The 14,991-nt window shown below is 37.9% G+C and overlaps 1 protein-coding gene across 1 annotated transcript in view; it reads left to right on the top strand.

Moving 5' to 3' along the window:
* Window positions 1-14,991, top strand: part of LOC306852105 (voltage-dependent T-type calcium channel subunit alpha-1I-like) — a gene marked incomplete at its 5' end in the record, with an annotated part of 134,928 nt that overhangs the window by 80,928 nt on the left and 39,009 nt on the right. Inside the window, 9 exons of the mRNA XM_079388748.1 lie at window positions 2,022-2,207; window positions 4,525-4,642; window positions 5,832-5,987; window positions 6,779-6,866; window positions 8,114-8,274; window positions 9,802-10,278; window positions 11,337-11,437; window positions 12,966-13,089; window positions 13,302-13,370. Of these exons, the coding sequence (XP_079244874.1) occupies window positions 2,022-2,207; window positions 4,525-4,642; window positions 5,832-5,987; window positions 6,779-6,866; window positions 8,114-8,274; window positions 9,802-10,278; window positions 11,337-11,437; window positions 12,966-13,089; window positions 13,302-13,370 (1,480 nt within the window). The remainder of the gene's footprint in view (window positions 1-2,021; window positions 2,208-4,524; window positions 4,643-5,831; window positions 5,988-6,778; window positions 6,867-8,113; window positions 8,275-9,801; window positions 10,279-11,336; window positions 11,438-12,965; window positions 13,090-13,301; window positions 13,371-14,991) is intronic.

The raw sequence follows: 14,991 nt of genomic DNA, 5'->3' as shown, positions 1-14,991 counted from the left end.
TGTACAAGCTGTATAGAGCTGAAATGATAAAGCCTCTCTGACTATGACTCAGAAGTTCTAGGTCTGGGACAAGAGTACATGTGACCTTTAAACTGTATGGTTTTTGCCTATAAAAATTTTATGAAATGTCACTAATGTGACCACACCTTAAAGCCATTAAAAATATATGTAAAAGGCATTGGAGTAGCAAACATTAAAGATGAAGGCAAGATAAAATGCCAGTTTTAATGCCGTATTCAAGTAAAGGTTATTCTATTATAGGCTATTGTGTACCCTTGGAAACAAAAGTTTAAGACATGATGAAACTTTTAAACATGATTTATATATACAGTGGGGGAAAAATGTATTTGATCCCCTGCTGATTTTGTACGTTTGCCCACTGACAAAGAAATTATCAGTCTATAATTTTAATGGTTGGTTTATTTGAACAGTGAGAGACAGAATAACAACAAAAAAATCCAGAAAAACGCATTTCAAAAAAGTTATAAATTGTTTTGTATTTTAAAGAGTCAAATAAGTATTTGACCCCTTCGCAAAACAAGACTTAGTACTTAGTGGCAAACCCCTTGTTGGCAATCACAGAGGTCAGACGTTTCTTGTAGTTGGCCACCAGGTTTGCACAGATCTCAGGAGGGATTTTGTCCCACTCCTCTTTGCAGATCTCCAAGTCATTAAGCTTTCAAGGCTGACGTTTGGCAACTCAAACCTTCAGCTCCCTCCACAGATTTTCTATGGGATTAAGGTCTGGAGACTGGCTAGGCCACTCCAGGACCTTAATTTGCTTCTTCTTGAGCCACTCCTTTGTTGCCTTGGCCGTGTGTTTTGGGTCATTGTCATGCTGGAATACCCATCCACGACCCATTTTAAATGCCCTGGCTTCAGTGCCCTGGCTCTGACGGTACATGGCCCCGTCCATCCTCCCTTTGATGCGGTGCAGTTGTCCTGTCCCCTTAGCGGAAAAACACCCCCAAAGCATAATGTATCCACCTCCATGTTTGACGGTGGGGATGGTGTTCTTGGGGTCATAGACAGGATTCCTCCTCCTCCAAACACGGCGAGTTGAGTTGATGCCAAAGAGCTGCATTTTGGTCTCATCTGACCACAGAACTTTCACCCAGTTCTCCTCTGAATCATTGGCAAACTTCAGACGGGCCTGTACATGTGCTTTCCTGAGCAGGGGGACCTTGCGGGCGCTGCAGGACTTCAGTCCTTCACAGCGTAGTGTGTTACCAATTGTTTTCTTGGTGACTATGGTCCCAGCTGCCTTGAGATCATTGACAAGATCCTCCTGTGAAGTTCTGGGCTGATTCCTCACCGTTCTCATGATCATTGAAACTCCAAGAGGTGAGATTTTGCATGGAGTCCCTGACCGAGGGAGATTGACAGTTATGTTGTGTTTCTTCCATTTGCAAATAATCGCACCAACTGTTGTCACCTTCTTACCAAGGTGCTTGGCAATGGTCTTGTATCCCATTCCAGCCTTGTGTAGGTCTACAATCTTATCCCTGACATCCTCGGACAGCTCTTTGGTCTTGGCCATGGTGGAGAGTTTGGAATCTGATTGATTGCTTCTGTGGACAGGTTGTCTTTTATACAGGTAACAAACTGAGATTAGGAGCACTCCCTTTAATAGAGTGCTTCTAATCTCAGCTCCTTACCTGTATAAAAGACACCTGGGAGCCAGAAATCTTGCTGGTTGATAGGGGATCAAATACTTATTTGACTCATTAAAATGCAAATCAATTTATGACTTTTTTTGAAATGTGTTTTTCTGGATTTTTTTGTTGTTATTCTGTCTCTCACTGTTCAAATAAACCTACCATTAAAAATATAGACTGTTAATTTATTTGTCAGTGGGCAAACATACAAAATTAACAGGGGATCAAATATTTTTTCCCCCACTGTATGTATATATATATATATATATATATATATATATATATATATATATATATATATTCACACACAAATATTTTTTTTTCCACATTATAATCAACACTTTTTTATGTGTTTGTGTACAGTGTATGTGAGATCATTGGGCAGTCTGACGGGGGTCTGTCCGTCCTGAGGACGTTCAGACTGTTGAGGGTCATAAAGCTGGTGCGTTTCATGCCAGCTCTGCGCAGACAGCTGGTGGTCCTGATGAAGACCATGGACAATGTGGCCACTTTCTGCATGTTACTAATGCTCTTTATCTTCATATTCAGGTGGGTTGAGCTTCATTATTGCATTCCTGTGGGTCTCTTGTGCAATTATTGGTGAATGAAAATTAATGTGTTTCATTTCTGTGTGCCTACTCATAGTCTCTGTCTGCATCTGAGCGCACACTTGTTTGTAATAAAAGACACAGTTTGTTATTAAACACACATTTTTAGATAATAAAAAAGAAAAAATATACAAATAAAATATTGAATGTATAATTAATTATTTATTTATTTTGTTTGTTTATTTATAGTAAAGCTTCTGATATATGCTGCTGTGTACCACTTGGGCACAAAAGTGCATGTGTACATATAAGTAGATTACTGATGATCTCTTGGCCTGTTTTATCATACAAAATCAAAAGTTTATCAAAAATAAAAAATGTATTGATTAATTTATTCATTCATATGTTTTCTTAGAAAAATTGAAAAAGAATATATGGTAACCATTTAGAATAGGGATCAATTCTTACTATTAACCAGTTGCTTATTAGCATGCCTATTATTAATATATTGGCTGTTTATCAGTACCTATTTATAAAGCCCATATTCTGCATGACCATATTCTACTTCCCTAATCCTACCCAATACCCAAACTTAACAACTACCTTACTAACTATTAGCAAATTAGGAGTGTAAATATATAACTTTTTAAAATGTATTTATTGTTATTATATTTTATTTCTACATTAATTCATTTATTCTATTTATTCTTCATTATTGCATTCAAATTGTTCTCATTTGCAATTGTAGTTGAATGAAACTCACTCACATCCGTGTGCTTACTCATAGTGTCTGTCCGCACCCGTACGCACACTTGTTTGTAATAAACACCACACACTTTATCACACAAAGCAGCGAGGGTTTATAAAATCTCACACCTGACAGCAGCTAGATCACGCCGGGCTCTGCATGGCTGAGCGTCTCAGCTGCACAGTGTACACCTTAGCTTCAGCTGCGAGTGACAGGCCCGTAAGGATCAGAGTGAGATTGATGGAGGGCAGAACAATAACACTCAGGCCCCTGGTGCCCACTGACTTTCCCGCCTTCCCCCTGCAGCGCTGCAATTCCAGCAGAGTGCACCGAGACCGATGGAGGCTTCTGCAGGATTGAGTGCATAAACCAATCCCACCAATCCGTCTTTCCCGCTCACGTTCAGCTTTCAGCGTATCCCCTTCCCCCCTCACCAACCAACTCAATTTATAACCCCTCATCTGAAAACAATGCCCTGATTTATGTCTCTTAAATGGATAGAGTCGTCCCCAGTCTGCGGGTACAGTCAACAGGCTTTCGTAACTGTTAGCAGATGCCTGGGATAACGTATGGATGGGGCGAATGGAGAGAATGAATCAGCATTACAGACTGGAAGCTATATTTGTGCCAATTATTAATCGGCTTCATCATTGCTCTGCTGCAGAGAGAACTGCTGAACACAAATGAGGAAAGAAACACGTTTGTCACTGGGTGGTTTGTATGGATTTTTGTGGGATGTTGCTGTTAAAAGTAGTGCAGTACAACATTGCATTTTACTTTATGTATGAATTTATTATTTTAATAAAAAAAATATATATATATTATCCCTGGTGGAGATCACCGTACTTCCCAGTGATTTTTTTTTTTTTTTTTTCGAAAAGTATAAACATGTCACAAGACTATCAGGCTTCCGATGTAAACATTTCTATAGATGTTATATAGGCATATTTTATACAAGCACTATATATTTTATATACTGTGCACAACCATTGTCAAAACATCAGCAAAGTTTATTTTGACCATATCTGCGAGTTTCAGGACAGAGCAAATACACCACAGCTCTGATGCAGTCCCCAGATTCAAGCATTGTTTTGCAGTTTTTAAGTAGTAAATCTGGCAGTAGGCTGTAAGAAATCATTGTAATGCTTTGTATGTCACTGCTAAGCATGATACACACTGTCTAGAACTACAATACCCATTATACTCACATACAACAAAGCTTTTGCACCACAAGTAAGCGTTGTTTCGTTGTAACTCACATATTTTGGTTTAAATGTAACAACATGTTTATGATCTGATTATGTAAAATCACAGCTGTCTCATTTATCTCTTGGAGTGTTTTGCATTCTGTATTCTGTGATCCGTCGCTCCAACGTGACTGGTCTCATCTCTGGCTGCTGTCCAACCAGGACATACAGTATGTCTCTTCACACAGCACTGATATCATTTTTATAGGCTCCTCATCTCTGACAGTCTCATTCATCTCACATCCTGTTGAGGTCGATCGGAATCATACGGTATCAGAATATCTAAACATGAGAGTAACATTCATGTTTGTATGTTTCTGCAGTATTCTGGGAATGCACATATTTGGCTGCAAGTTCAGCCTGAAGACAGAGGCTGGGGACACAGTACCTGACAGGAAAAACTTTGACTCCCTGCTTTGGGCCATTGTCACAGTGTTTCAGGTGTGTAGCGCTCTCAAAACTCATCTCACTTATGACAGCACTGCTGCAGGTGACGGGAAGCACAGGGCAACTGGGAACTGGGTGAAAACACATTTTAATCACACACACACACCTGGGTATTCTCTTTGGAGATGAAAGGTTTATACTACATGGAATTGTTATATAAAATAGGCTAAAAATGTCTTCGTATTTATTTGTTATTTTTTGTATGTACTATAGTTAATATTGTTAATATAGTAATATTTATATTTATTGGCATGGTCTATAGAGGGGGAGGGAAGTGGTGTGTGGCCAAGTATGGTGACCCATACTCGGAATTTGTGCTCTGCATTTAACCCATCCAAGTGTACATACACCCGGAGCAGTGGGGGTTTGGTGCCTTGCTCAAAGGTCTCACCTCAGTTGTGGTATTGAGAGTGGAGAGAGTGCTGGTTATTCACTCCCCCACCTACAATACCTGCCGGACCCGAAACTCGAACCCACGACCTTCAGGTTACAAGTCCGACTCTCTATCCATTAGGCCACGACTGCCTCTAATAATATACAATAAATATAGAAAGAAAACATAGAAATAATATAATATGAGATGATATCAATATTTATGTATGCATGTAGGTATTTATTTATTTATTTTATTTGCCTTTTTATTACAATAAATAAATAAAAAAACAGGGAAAGCATTAGACATAAATGCTTATTTAGATTTTTTTTATTTCATTATATAAAATAAAAAGATAGAAAAATACATATGAGATTTTTTTTTAGAAAACAGAAAATATATATAAATAACAAAATATGGAATTTGTAAAGCATATCTGTTATAGGCTATTGTGTACCACTTGGGCACAAAAGTGTATGTGTGAGAAACAAAATATAGAATTAATATAATATAATCATATCAATATTTATGTATGCATGTATTTATTTATTTATTTTATTGGCCATTTTATTACAATAAATAAAAAGGGAAAGCATTAGATATAAATGCTTATTTATATTTTTCTTATATTAAACAAAATATTAAATAAAATACATATAATGAAATAATATATAAAAAAAAAACTAAAAATTCTACAATTGAATGATTATTTACTTATTTGTTTATTTATCAAACTAACTTGCTCCCATAAAAATTTTATATGAAGTTAGATTTGTTTATTTGTCTGTGTGTGTTTGTGTTTGTGTGCAGATCCTAACTCAAGAGGACTGGAACATGGTTTTGTATAACGGCATGGCCTCTACCTCACCTCTGGCTGCCCTGTATTTCGTCGCGCTCATGACTTTTGGGAACTACGTTCTGTTCAATTTGCTTGTGGCCATCTTAGTGGAAGGATTTCAGGCTGAGGTAAGGTACACACTGCAAGGCATCTGAGAAATCGAGTGTTTTGTTTGATGCACAAAACAATCTCCGACGTAACAGGGCCAATAACTTGGTTTAGCCGCTGAATATTAATATTTCATGCAATTGAATGAGTTAATTTGAATACGTTATTGTGAAAAGCATCTGTTGGCTGTGACGCTTTTCATAACGGGGTCAAATTTGTGCTGGTGTTTAGCAACAAAATGACAGTGAGAACATGGTGTGACTCTAATAATTTCCCACTGTCCTGGGGCATTTTTCCACAGGCTTTTGTTGTTCTTGCCGGTGAATATATTTTCGATGTGCATGCTTGTATAAATAGGGCTTCACGGGCAGGTATGCAGCCTGCAGGAGTAGGTTATCTCTCCAGGGAGCATGTAGAAGTGGGTCTCCAGGTTATGGTCTAGATCTGAGGCAATGTGTGAGGGTGAGTGGGGAACTAGAGCAAATGCGACTGACTTTCAGAGGGAGGGCAGCGAGATTGACATATCTATTAAAAAATGCTCAGGACTGTTTAGTTATTTAACAAAAGAAATTCTGTCCCTCACTTTCGTCTGTTATTTGTCTGGCTCACACAGCGCTAGAATAACATTGTCTACCCCATGGTTAAGTATGGCTATGTTCACACACTACGGTCATAAACGAGTGAAAGAAATCAGTCTATAACCAAACTGACTCTGAGAGTGAAATCTCTGTGCCATGTGAATGTAACTCAAGCTGTCTTGTATCGTTTTGACCTTGAGTCCCTGTTTTTTGTTTTTTTTTGTCTGCGACAGGGTGATGCTAATCGTTCCGACTCTGATGATGACAGATCCTCTTTTAACTTAGAAGAAACTGAGAAAAAGGACTCACTCCAGCTTTCAGGTACTGAACTGTGGACTAACTAAGGAAGTGTTCTTAAAGCACAGCTGTGTTTTTCCGTTTGCTTCTGAACCTTCTGTTCTGTTCTTTTTTTTTTTTTTTGTTCATTCTAAGCAGAAACTCTGTGTTCATGTTCTGAGCTCCTTTTCAGATTATCGAAAAGAAAAAAGGGTAATAACAGTCTTTTACAATGACATTACACTGTGCTATGGTCAGCCACATGTTAACATTCATAAAGTAAGCCTTTCTGTGTTTTGACTTAAATAATTAAATAATTTTGAGATAAGATAAAGATAAGTCCAGATTTAAATGATGTGTTATGCCAATAATTGGAATTAGTTAAAGCTAGTCATTTATCATTTGGTGTCAAGTTTGGGGTTTTGGGGTCATTAAGATTTTTTTTTTTTTTAAGAAATAAATGCTGTATTTTATCAAGGTCTTACATTGATCAAAAATGACAGTAAATACAGTTATTTTTCATTAAACAATCATATATATATATTTTTTTTTAAATCACAATTTCCTCAAAATTATAAGCAGCACAACTGTTTTCAAAATTGCTAATAAGAAATGTTAATTGAGCACCAAATCAGCATGTTAGTAGTGTTTCTGAAGGATCATGTGACACTGAAGACTGAAGTAATGGCTGCTGAAAATTCAGCTTTGTCATGGCAGGAATAAATGACATTTTACAATACAAAACAGATATTTTAAATTGTAATCATTTTTTATTTAAAAAATGTTGCCTTGGTGAGCATAAGAGACGTCTTTAAAAAAACCATTTTCAAAATCTTACTGACCCCATAGATAGACTAGTTATTGTGACAAAATGCTAAAATCGTGGAATATCCTAAACTGTTTCAAAAATGAGTAAGAGAAAGCAATGCATTGAAATGTCTCATTAATATCTGGTCAAAAACAGAAAAAAATCATGGTGCTGTGAGATCTGAGGACATGATGTTATGAATAATGCATGTACACACTGACGCTCTCCACAGACAGAAGACAAACTTGCACGCTCCCACCAGTGTCGCCTGGCATGAGAGGAGGCTTTAGAAATACCAGAAATCACGCAAGCTTGAAACTTTAATAGGCTTGGTGGAATGTACTTTTTAATTCCGCACCACAAACACAAAACAAATTGTTTTTGACTTATTGTGCCTTGCGAAAAGCCAGCTAGTGTTTCTCATGGCTTGAGTCCTTCTGATGTGTTTGTGATCTAATCAGTCTTGGCATGTGTATTTGTGCAGATCCCAAGATTTCCACTTTGACCCCTAATGGGCATCTGGATTTGGCACCTGCACCCAACGCCAGGGGCCTGTACCCGTCTGAAAGGCTGAGCTTTGCCCTGGGTTCCCGCAAGAGCAGCGTGAGCTCTCTGGGCAGGGCTAGCCTGGAGCAGACAGCGCTGGTGAGCTATTGTGCAAGCTGCAGTCAACCTGCCATTCATTACAGGGTCTAACTCACCGAGAGGGCACCGAAGCTATATCATACCGCTCCAGCAATCCAAACACTCTCAAAAAGCACAAAGAACACAATAATTATCCATCAGCTCTGCATGTATTAGCATTTTGCGAACCATTAATAAGACACTTACTCAGCACTTAGAGAGCCGTCTCTACTCGTCTAGCTTGCACTATATTAGCATACACACAGAGGGTCGTTGAGCAGGCACTTGAAGAGCTGAGAGCAACTTATAAACTACATAATTATTTTTACAATGGTTTAAATAATAACAGCCCTTGTGAGGAGGTTGGCTTTTTATGAGGGTTCTAGACATTGAGGGTGGAATTCGCTAGAAATGAGTAGAAAGTGTGGTTTATTTGTATGCGCTGTCTGTTGTTTTAGTCAGATTCACCAGGAATTATATAAATCATGTAACACCCAAAACTTTAGTGCATCGTGTGGGATGGTTTTGGGTTTTAGGTTGTGGAGGTCGCAGCAGATTAACGCAGTGAGAGAAACTTTACAGCATCATCCCACCACTGTAATCTAAACACCTGGACCTGAACCCATCTCTTTGAAATACAGTATTCGTTCCACTAAATGTGTTTACCATCAGCTTCCTGTGGACAGTAGAAGCACAACATTAATTATGCCAACCAAATAATGCTGAGTGTTGATTAATATGTAAATGTATGGTAATTTTACAAATAAAATTAATTTAGACTGTTGTCTGATATATAATAATATCCAATCACCTGAACCCATCACACAGAATGTGTTCAACTGAAAATTGTGTTTACTTGCGCTTATATCCCATGGGAGGTAAATGCACAATGTTAATAATGCTAGGCAAATTTTTGTAATTTAGTTATTATTATATTATATTTAGAATACTTTTGGATATGTAATCATTTTTAATGATAGTTTCTAAAAAGATATTACAGTGGCTTTTTAATTATGCTTTTTTTGCGTCTATTTCAACACATTTTTCACCTTCTAAAGCACACAGTACAAATTTCCTTAGTTTGTTCTTGTGTGTGTATGTGTACACTGTAAAATGCAGGCTAGCTCATCGTCCTCACTGACTGGAGTTACTATTCTAAAATGAATTTCACAAAAGCTTAGTACATAGCAATTCTCTAAATAGCATGATGGAAGAACTGATGGCTTGATGGATGACACATCCGAAAGTGCGCTCTTTTGCTCATTTTCTCACCCTTTCAGAACAGTCTGCACACCTGTTGACAGGTCAGCCGGATTCCAAAATGGTTTGATTACTGTTGTTGCAGCACTCACAACTAGTGTCAGCCTGTCTCACAACCATGCACAGTAGAAGTTTCTGTAATGAGCATACACTCCGAGTTGAATATGTTTTTTAGAAAGCAAATAATTTGTTTCAGTCTTACAGTGTGTTTTTGGGATAAAACATAGGGGTGTGTGCTTAAATTCATGTTCATATATTGACTATCAGCTTGCATTCTATGCATTTCAGTGTCCAGGACGAGCCTCTCTGTACCACAACTGGGGACGGCCTGCACGGTCAGGAATATGGAGTCGCAGATCGAGCTGGAACAGCTTGGGTCGATCCTCTAGATGCCTGGGGATGGGGGGCGGAGGCAGTTTAAGGGTCCGTAGCCCTCACTCTCGCCCCGCTGAGCAGGAGTCCCTGCTGTCTCCTCCGCCCCCTCCTCTGCACCCACCTTTGCTCTCCAGACACTTCGTCCCACGCAGAGAACGGCGGGCTCTCTCTCTGGAGCTTCCTGAGCTGCTGCAGGTGCCTGGACCAGCCTTGCCTCCTCTGCATCCCCGGCAACACAAAAACAGCTTCTCTGGGGGTCTGGGAAGCGTTGGAGAGCACCAGGACTGTAATGGGAAGACACCGTCAGTCCAACCACAAATCATCAATGAAGTCTACCCTCAGGTCAATACACGTAAGGACAGGGAGGATCTGGACGATGAGCTGGACTATGTAAGTGTCCATTAATAATGTTTTCAAGGGATAGTTCACTCATTCTGTAATTGTTTTTCTAACTCATGACTGACTTTCTTCTGTGGAAAACAAAAGTAGATATATAGATGAATGTCCTGGGTGCTCTTATCCATACGATGAAAGTGATTGGGACAGAGGTTGCACAGCGGCAAAAATTACAAAAAAGCACCATAAAAGCAGTTCATATGGGTTCAAGTCTTATTCCAAGTCTTCTGAATCCATACTATAGCTTTCGGTGAGTAACAGACCAAAATGTAAGTCTGTATTCACTGATCATCCCTTCCGCAATAGCTCTTAAATCTCATTTACACGTTTAAACTGCACTTAAATTGCTGCATGACAACCATTGACATTTGGTGTGATTGCCAATGAACCTGGCACAATGCATCTCACACCATGATTAAATATTATATTTGAGTCATAGTTCAATTCAGCCAGGATGCAATAAATGTGTTTCAGTGTGTTTTTGACCAAATAAATTTATCATTGGTGAGCATAAGAGACTTCTTTCAAAAACATTAACAAAACAACTTTTAAACAGTAGAGTATGGCTTCAGAAGACTTCTGTCATTTATGGAGCTTTAGAAATTGGGGTTCCATGGAAGAAAGAGATTCAAATGTTGGAACCAAATTGGTTTTGATGAAAATGTGAATTGTCTTTTAAATGGTAGTTTGTGTGGATTATCTTAAACCCTGTAAAACAGCGTTTGCACACATTATAAATCTTCTTGAAGCAGAGCCAGTTGCACATACAATCAACTACACAATGAAAATCACCCAATTATTATCTGTTGAGCAGGAACGCTAACAGATGGCAGTAGGCTTTCAGTTTTTAATTTACAGCCAGACTTTCTTGTTTTGTAAGCAATTAAGAGTAACATGGCAGCTCCAAGGGGACCCAAAACATTGGAAAGTTCCGTTTCATAACTGCTTCAACTATCAAACGCGTTTCCAAGAAACTTCTCCCACCCTGAGTACTGCAGAATTAATCTTGATCCTCATTTTTGCCAAATAAATACATCTTTTTCTGTCGATAGAGTCTATGTTTCCGGATCCAGAAGATGATAGAGGTGTACAGACCAGACTGGTGTGAGACCAGGGAAGACTGGTCCGTCTTCCTCTTCTCTCCCCAAAACAAGTTAGTCCCTTCACTCGCTCATCATGAACATACTTTATAAGAGCTGATGGAAGTTGTTTCATCGATTGTTTACACACAATTTATATAGATAGCTTGTTATACATGGTATATGCTAACTGTGAGTTCCCACTTCATTTTCAATGAGAAATCGACCTTTTGGGTGATTATGTTCACAGCCAATCAAATGGCATTTAACTTTTATGTGGTCAAAGAGACTTTGCAGCAAAACTCGTCACTAATAATAAACAAATGCCATTTTGTAAATTGCCGTTATATTTTGTTTGCCTTGTTTGTTGTATTAGCTATCACTCACGTGAAACAGGGAGTACAATATCTACAATAATCACCTATAGCAGGCTTTCCAAAATGGGTTCTTATTATTAAAGTAAATAAATACTTTTTCCAAAAACAATCAAAAGTAGAACATTTAAAAATGTTTGAAAAAAAAAATGTTTAAGGGTTATTATTACTATAGCTAAATGAAAACTAAACTAGTATCTCAATGATAGCACTTTTTTTTCATAGAACTGTTAACATGCTAATTGTTGTTAAATTATTGAAATGACTTAAAATCTCAGTGGGTACTTAAAGTAATTACATATTACATATTATTACATAGGTCATACGGCTTTGGCTGACAAAACGTTTGTGAAAACCTGGTCTACAGTAATGCTTTTGCACTTGCGCTGCTGTGTCCCACACGGCCTCATCGTAAACTAAACCTGCTGGCAATCGTGCACCTTCGTGTTACTTACCACTTTAAAAATTGCTCATGGGTTTTGTTAGGTAAATGTTGTCAGTTTAAGCAAAATTTGAGAGTGCAGCTGGAAGTCTGACCTCATTATAGCACAAAACAGATTAGTAGTTTCTCCACACCCTAGAACAGGTTGAAATTAAGCAGATAAAGGCAAGCTTGTGTCACAAGTTGTTTCCTATAGTGCCACTGATTTGATCTCTGAATAACACAGAGGGAAAGATGCCTGCACACCTCTTCTTCTCTCCTGACGGTAACTCGGCTAGGAGTTATTCTGCTATCTCTGCCTGATCAATAGCACTGATGGGCTGCCAGCTCTTTAGAGGGTGGCTTGATTAGGATATTGATCTGTGTCAGCGAGATAGGAGCCGATTATTCCCACCCTCTGCCTGTCAGTCAGTTTTTTTCCTTCTTTGCAAAATATAAAAATTGTTACTGCCCCCAAACGTTTGAAAAGTACTTTGTATACCAATGTCTGTCTTACATTTAGTATTGAGATGTATTGATAAATCCATTCAGGGAAATTACAATGTTAATATTTTACCCAAAATGTGTGTGTTTTACATTTGTGCTTATTGCTTAGTACTGTGCTGTTAACTTAGCAACATTCAAACATCAAAAAAACAGTTGCAAGTCTAGTCTCACTTGCAGATCACACCCTTGATGCCTATGTACTATAGAATGTTCTAAATCGCTCACTTGTGAGATTCCATGATGGACTTTAGTTGGTCTCTATACAGTATCTCTGTTCCTGACCTCCTCCTTCCTCTTCAGGTTCAGGTTGTTGTGCCAGTCCATTATAGCCCATAAGCTGTTTGACTATGTGGTGCTGGCCTTCATCTTCTCAAACTGCATCACTGTGGCTCTGGAGAGACCCAAGATCCTTCAGGGTAGCCTGGTAAGACTGAGGCCAATGGACCTTTGATTCAGTTTTTTAACCTATTGTTTTAGTTATTGATGATTTCCATGTTGTCAACAAGCAGATATTCTCACTGCACTGACAAAATTATCCAGCTTAAAATGATCCAAAATAAATTCCAGCTTTTCCCTTTCTACTCTTTCCATAATTTTGCTCTTTTTTTTATCTCCCTCCTCCTCCTCTTTCTGCAGGAGAGGCTTTTCCTCACCGTGTCCAATTACATTTTCACAGCCATATTTGTGGGGGAGATGACACTCAAGGTAAATATTTACATGCACAGCATGATATATTGTGCTGATTTCAGGACTCCCATGTATAGCTTTTTTTCCTTCCTGTATGTGCTGACATGCCTCTGATCTGTGTTGGTGAATCAAGAGAAAATTATCAATTTGGTAATTGTTTTCACAGCAATTGCAGATACTGTGAATATACCTACTACTTTTATTTTCTTTTTTCTTGCATGCTTTAATGCACAAAAAACACCAGTGAAAATGGTTCTATTTTGCATCTTTCTATTTCAATGCAATTTTTCCATTACAAATTATATTATCAGCATGAAAAGTTTCATTTAAAATCTATATACATTTCATAATGTCTTTTGCTTTAGCAATGGCTGCACAAAAGGTTTTTTGTTCTCCTGTTCTCCAGCATAATTTGAGATATTCCAAAGTACTTCTTGTGCTTCACTGGAAACTACAGCAACATACTGCCTGTACAGAGTCAAATTTGCATATTTGATCGCATATTTGCATATTTGTGTGAAATGTTACAGTTTTTTTTTTTAAATCCCAAATCTTTCAGTTTTATGTATGAAAGAATATTACATAATGCATCATTATATTATACTTTGATAGATATTGAACAAAATTACACGCATTCAGAATCGTTGGGGACATTGTTAAAGACTCTGATCGTTTGAATGGGTAATTAGCTAAATATTTTCCAGTAGATGAAACAAAGTGTGTGTGTGTGTATCTCTAATCCATCTCTCATTTCATCATCTTCCTTTCGCTCTTTCGCTCTCGTTTTCACACACACTTTCTTCTCTGGACCTTTTGAGAGTGGGGTATTACGTTGCTGGCTGGATCTCTTGTGGCAAGCAATTAAGCAATGATATTAATTAGAGCCAGTTTCCCTTTCCAGATGCAGTCAATCTCACAGACTGGCCCATCTATTCAGCTGTAAACGCATGACACTTGTAGGTCATCAGTTATGTAACTTAATCAATTATTATTGAGAAATGGAACAAACATGAAATAGACCTGTCAAAAGCAACGCTACATTACATAGTAGGTCTATACCAGACCGTTGTGTGTAAGTGAATTTGTATGATTTTCATTTTATTTTTATTTTATTGTTTGTATTTTATTTTATTTTTATTTATTTTATATTTTAGTATTTTCCATCCATCCATTTTCCAAACTGCTTGTCCTGTGTAGGGCCATGGATATTATCCCTTTTTTAAATTTAATTATTTCATATATTTTATAATAATATTTTTGTTTTGTTTTGTTTTGTCTCTGTATAATAATTTTACATGAACATATATGTTTTAGATGTTTTAGATAGCATTTCATATATTTGTTGCCGTTTGAAATGTCATGTCAACCGCCTATAAACAGTTAATATAAGATTATGCAGAGCATATCCTTTACTATGGACATTTTTAAAAGCATTGGTGCAGTGGAAGACACAAGTCAAACAATGATTCCACCTTTCTCTCGAGGACCAGAAAGTCAACAATTACAGTTCATCCTTGGGGAGGGCAGATTCTGCAAGCTACAGCAAAAATACTTACCAGTATAACATAGCCTGGGGGGCAGTGGCTGATTTTACTGTCCCCAGCCCACCTACACACAACTAATAGGAGTTCTGCAAGCA

Source organism: Barbus barbus (genome assembly GCF_936440315.1).
Source record: "Barbus barbus genome assembly, chromosome: 3".
Taxonomy (NCBI): Eukaryota; Metazoa; Chordata; class Actinopteri; order Cypriniformes; family Cyprinidae; genus Barbus; species Barbus barbus.
The sequence above is the reverse complement of the archived record's forward strand: the minus strand, read 5'-3'. Positions and strand labels throughout refer to the sequence as shown.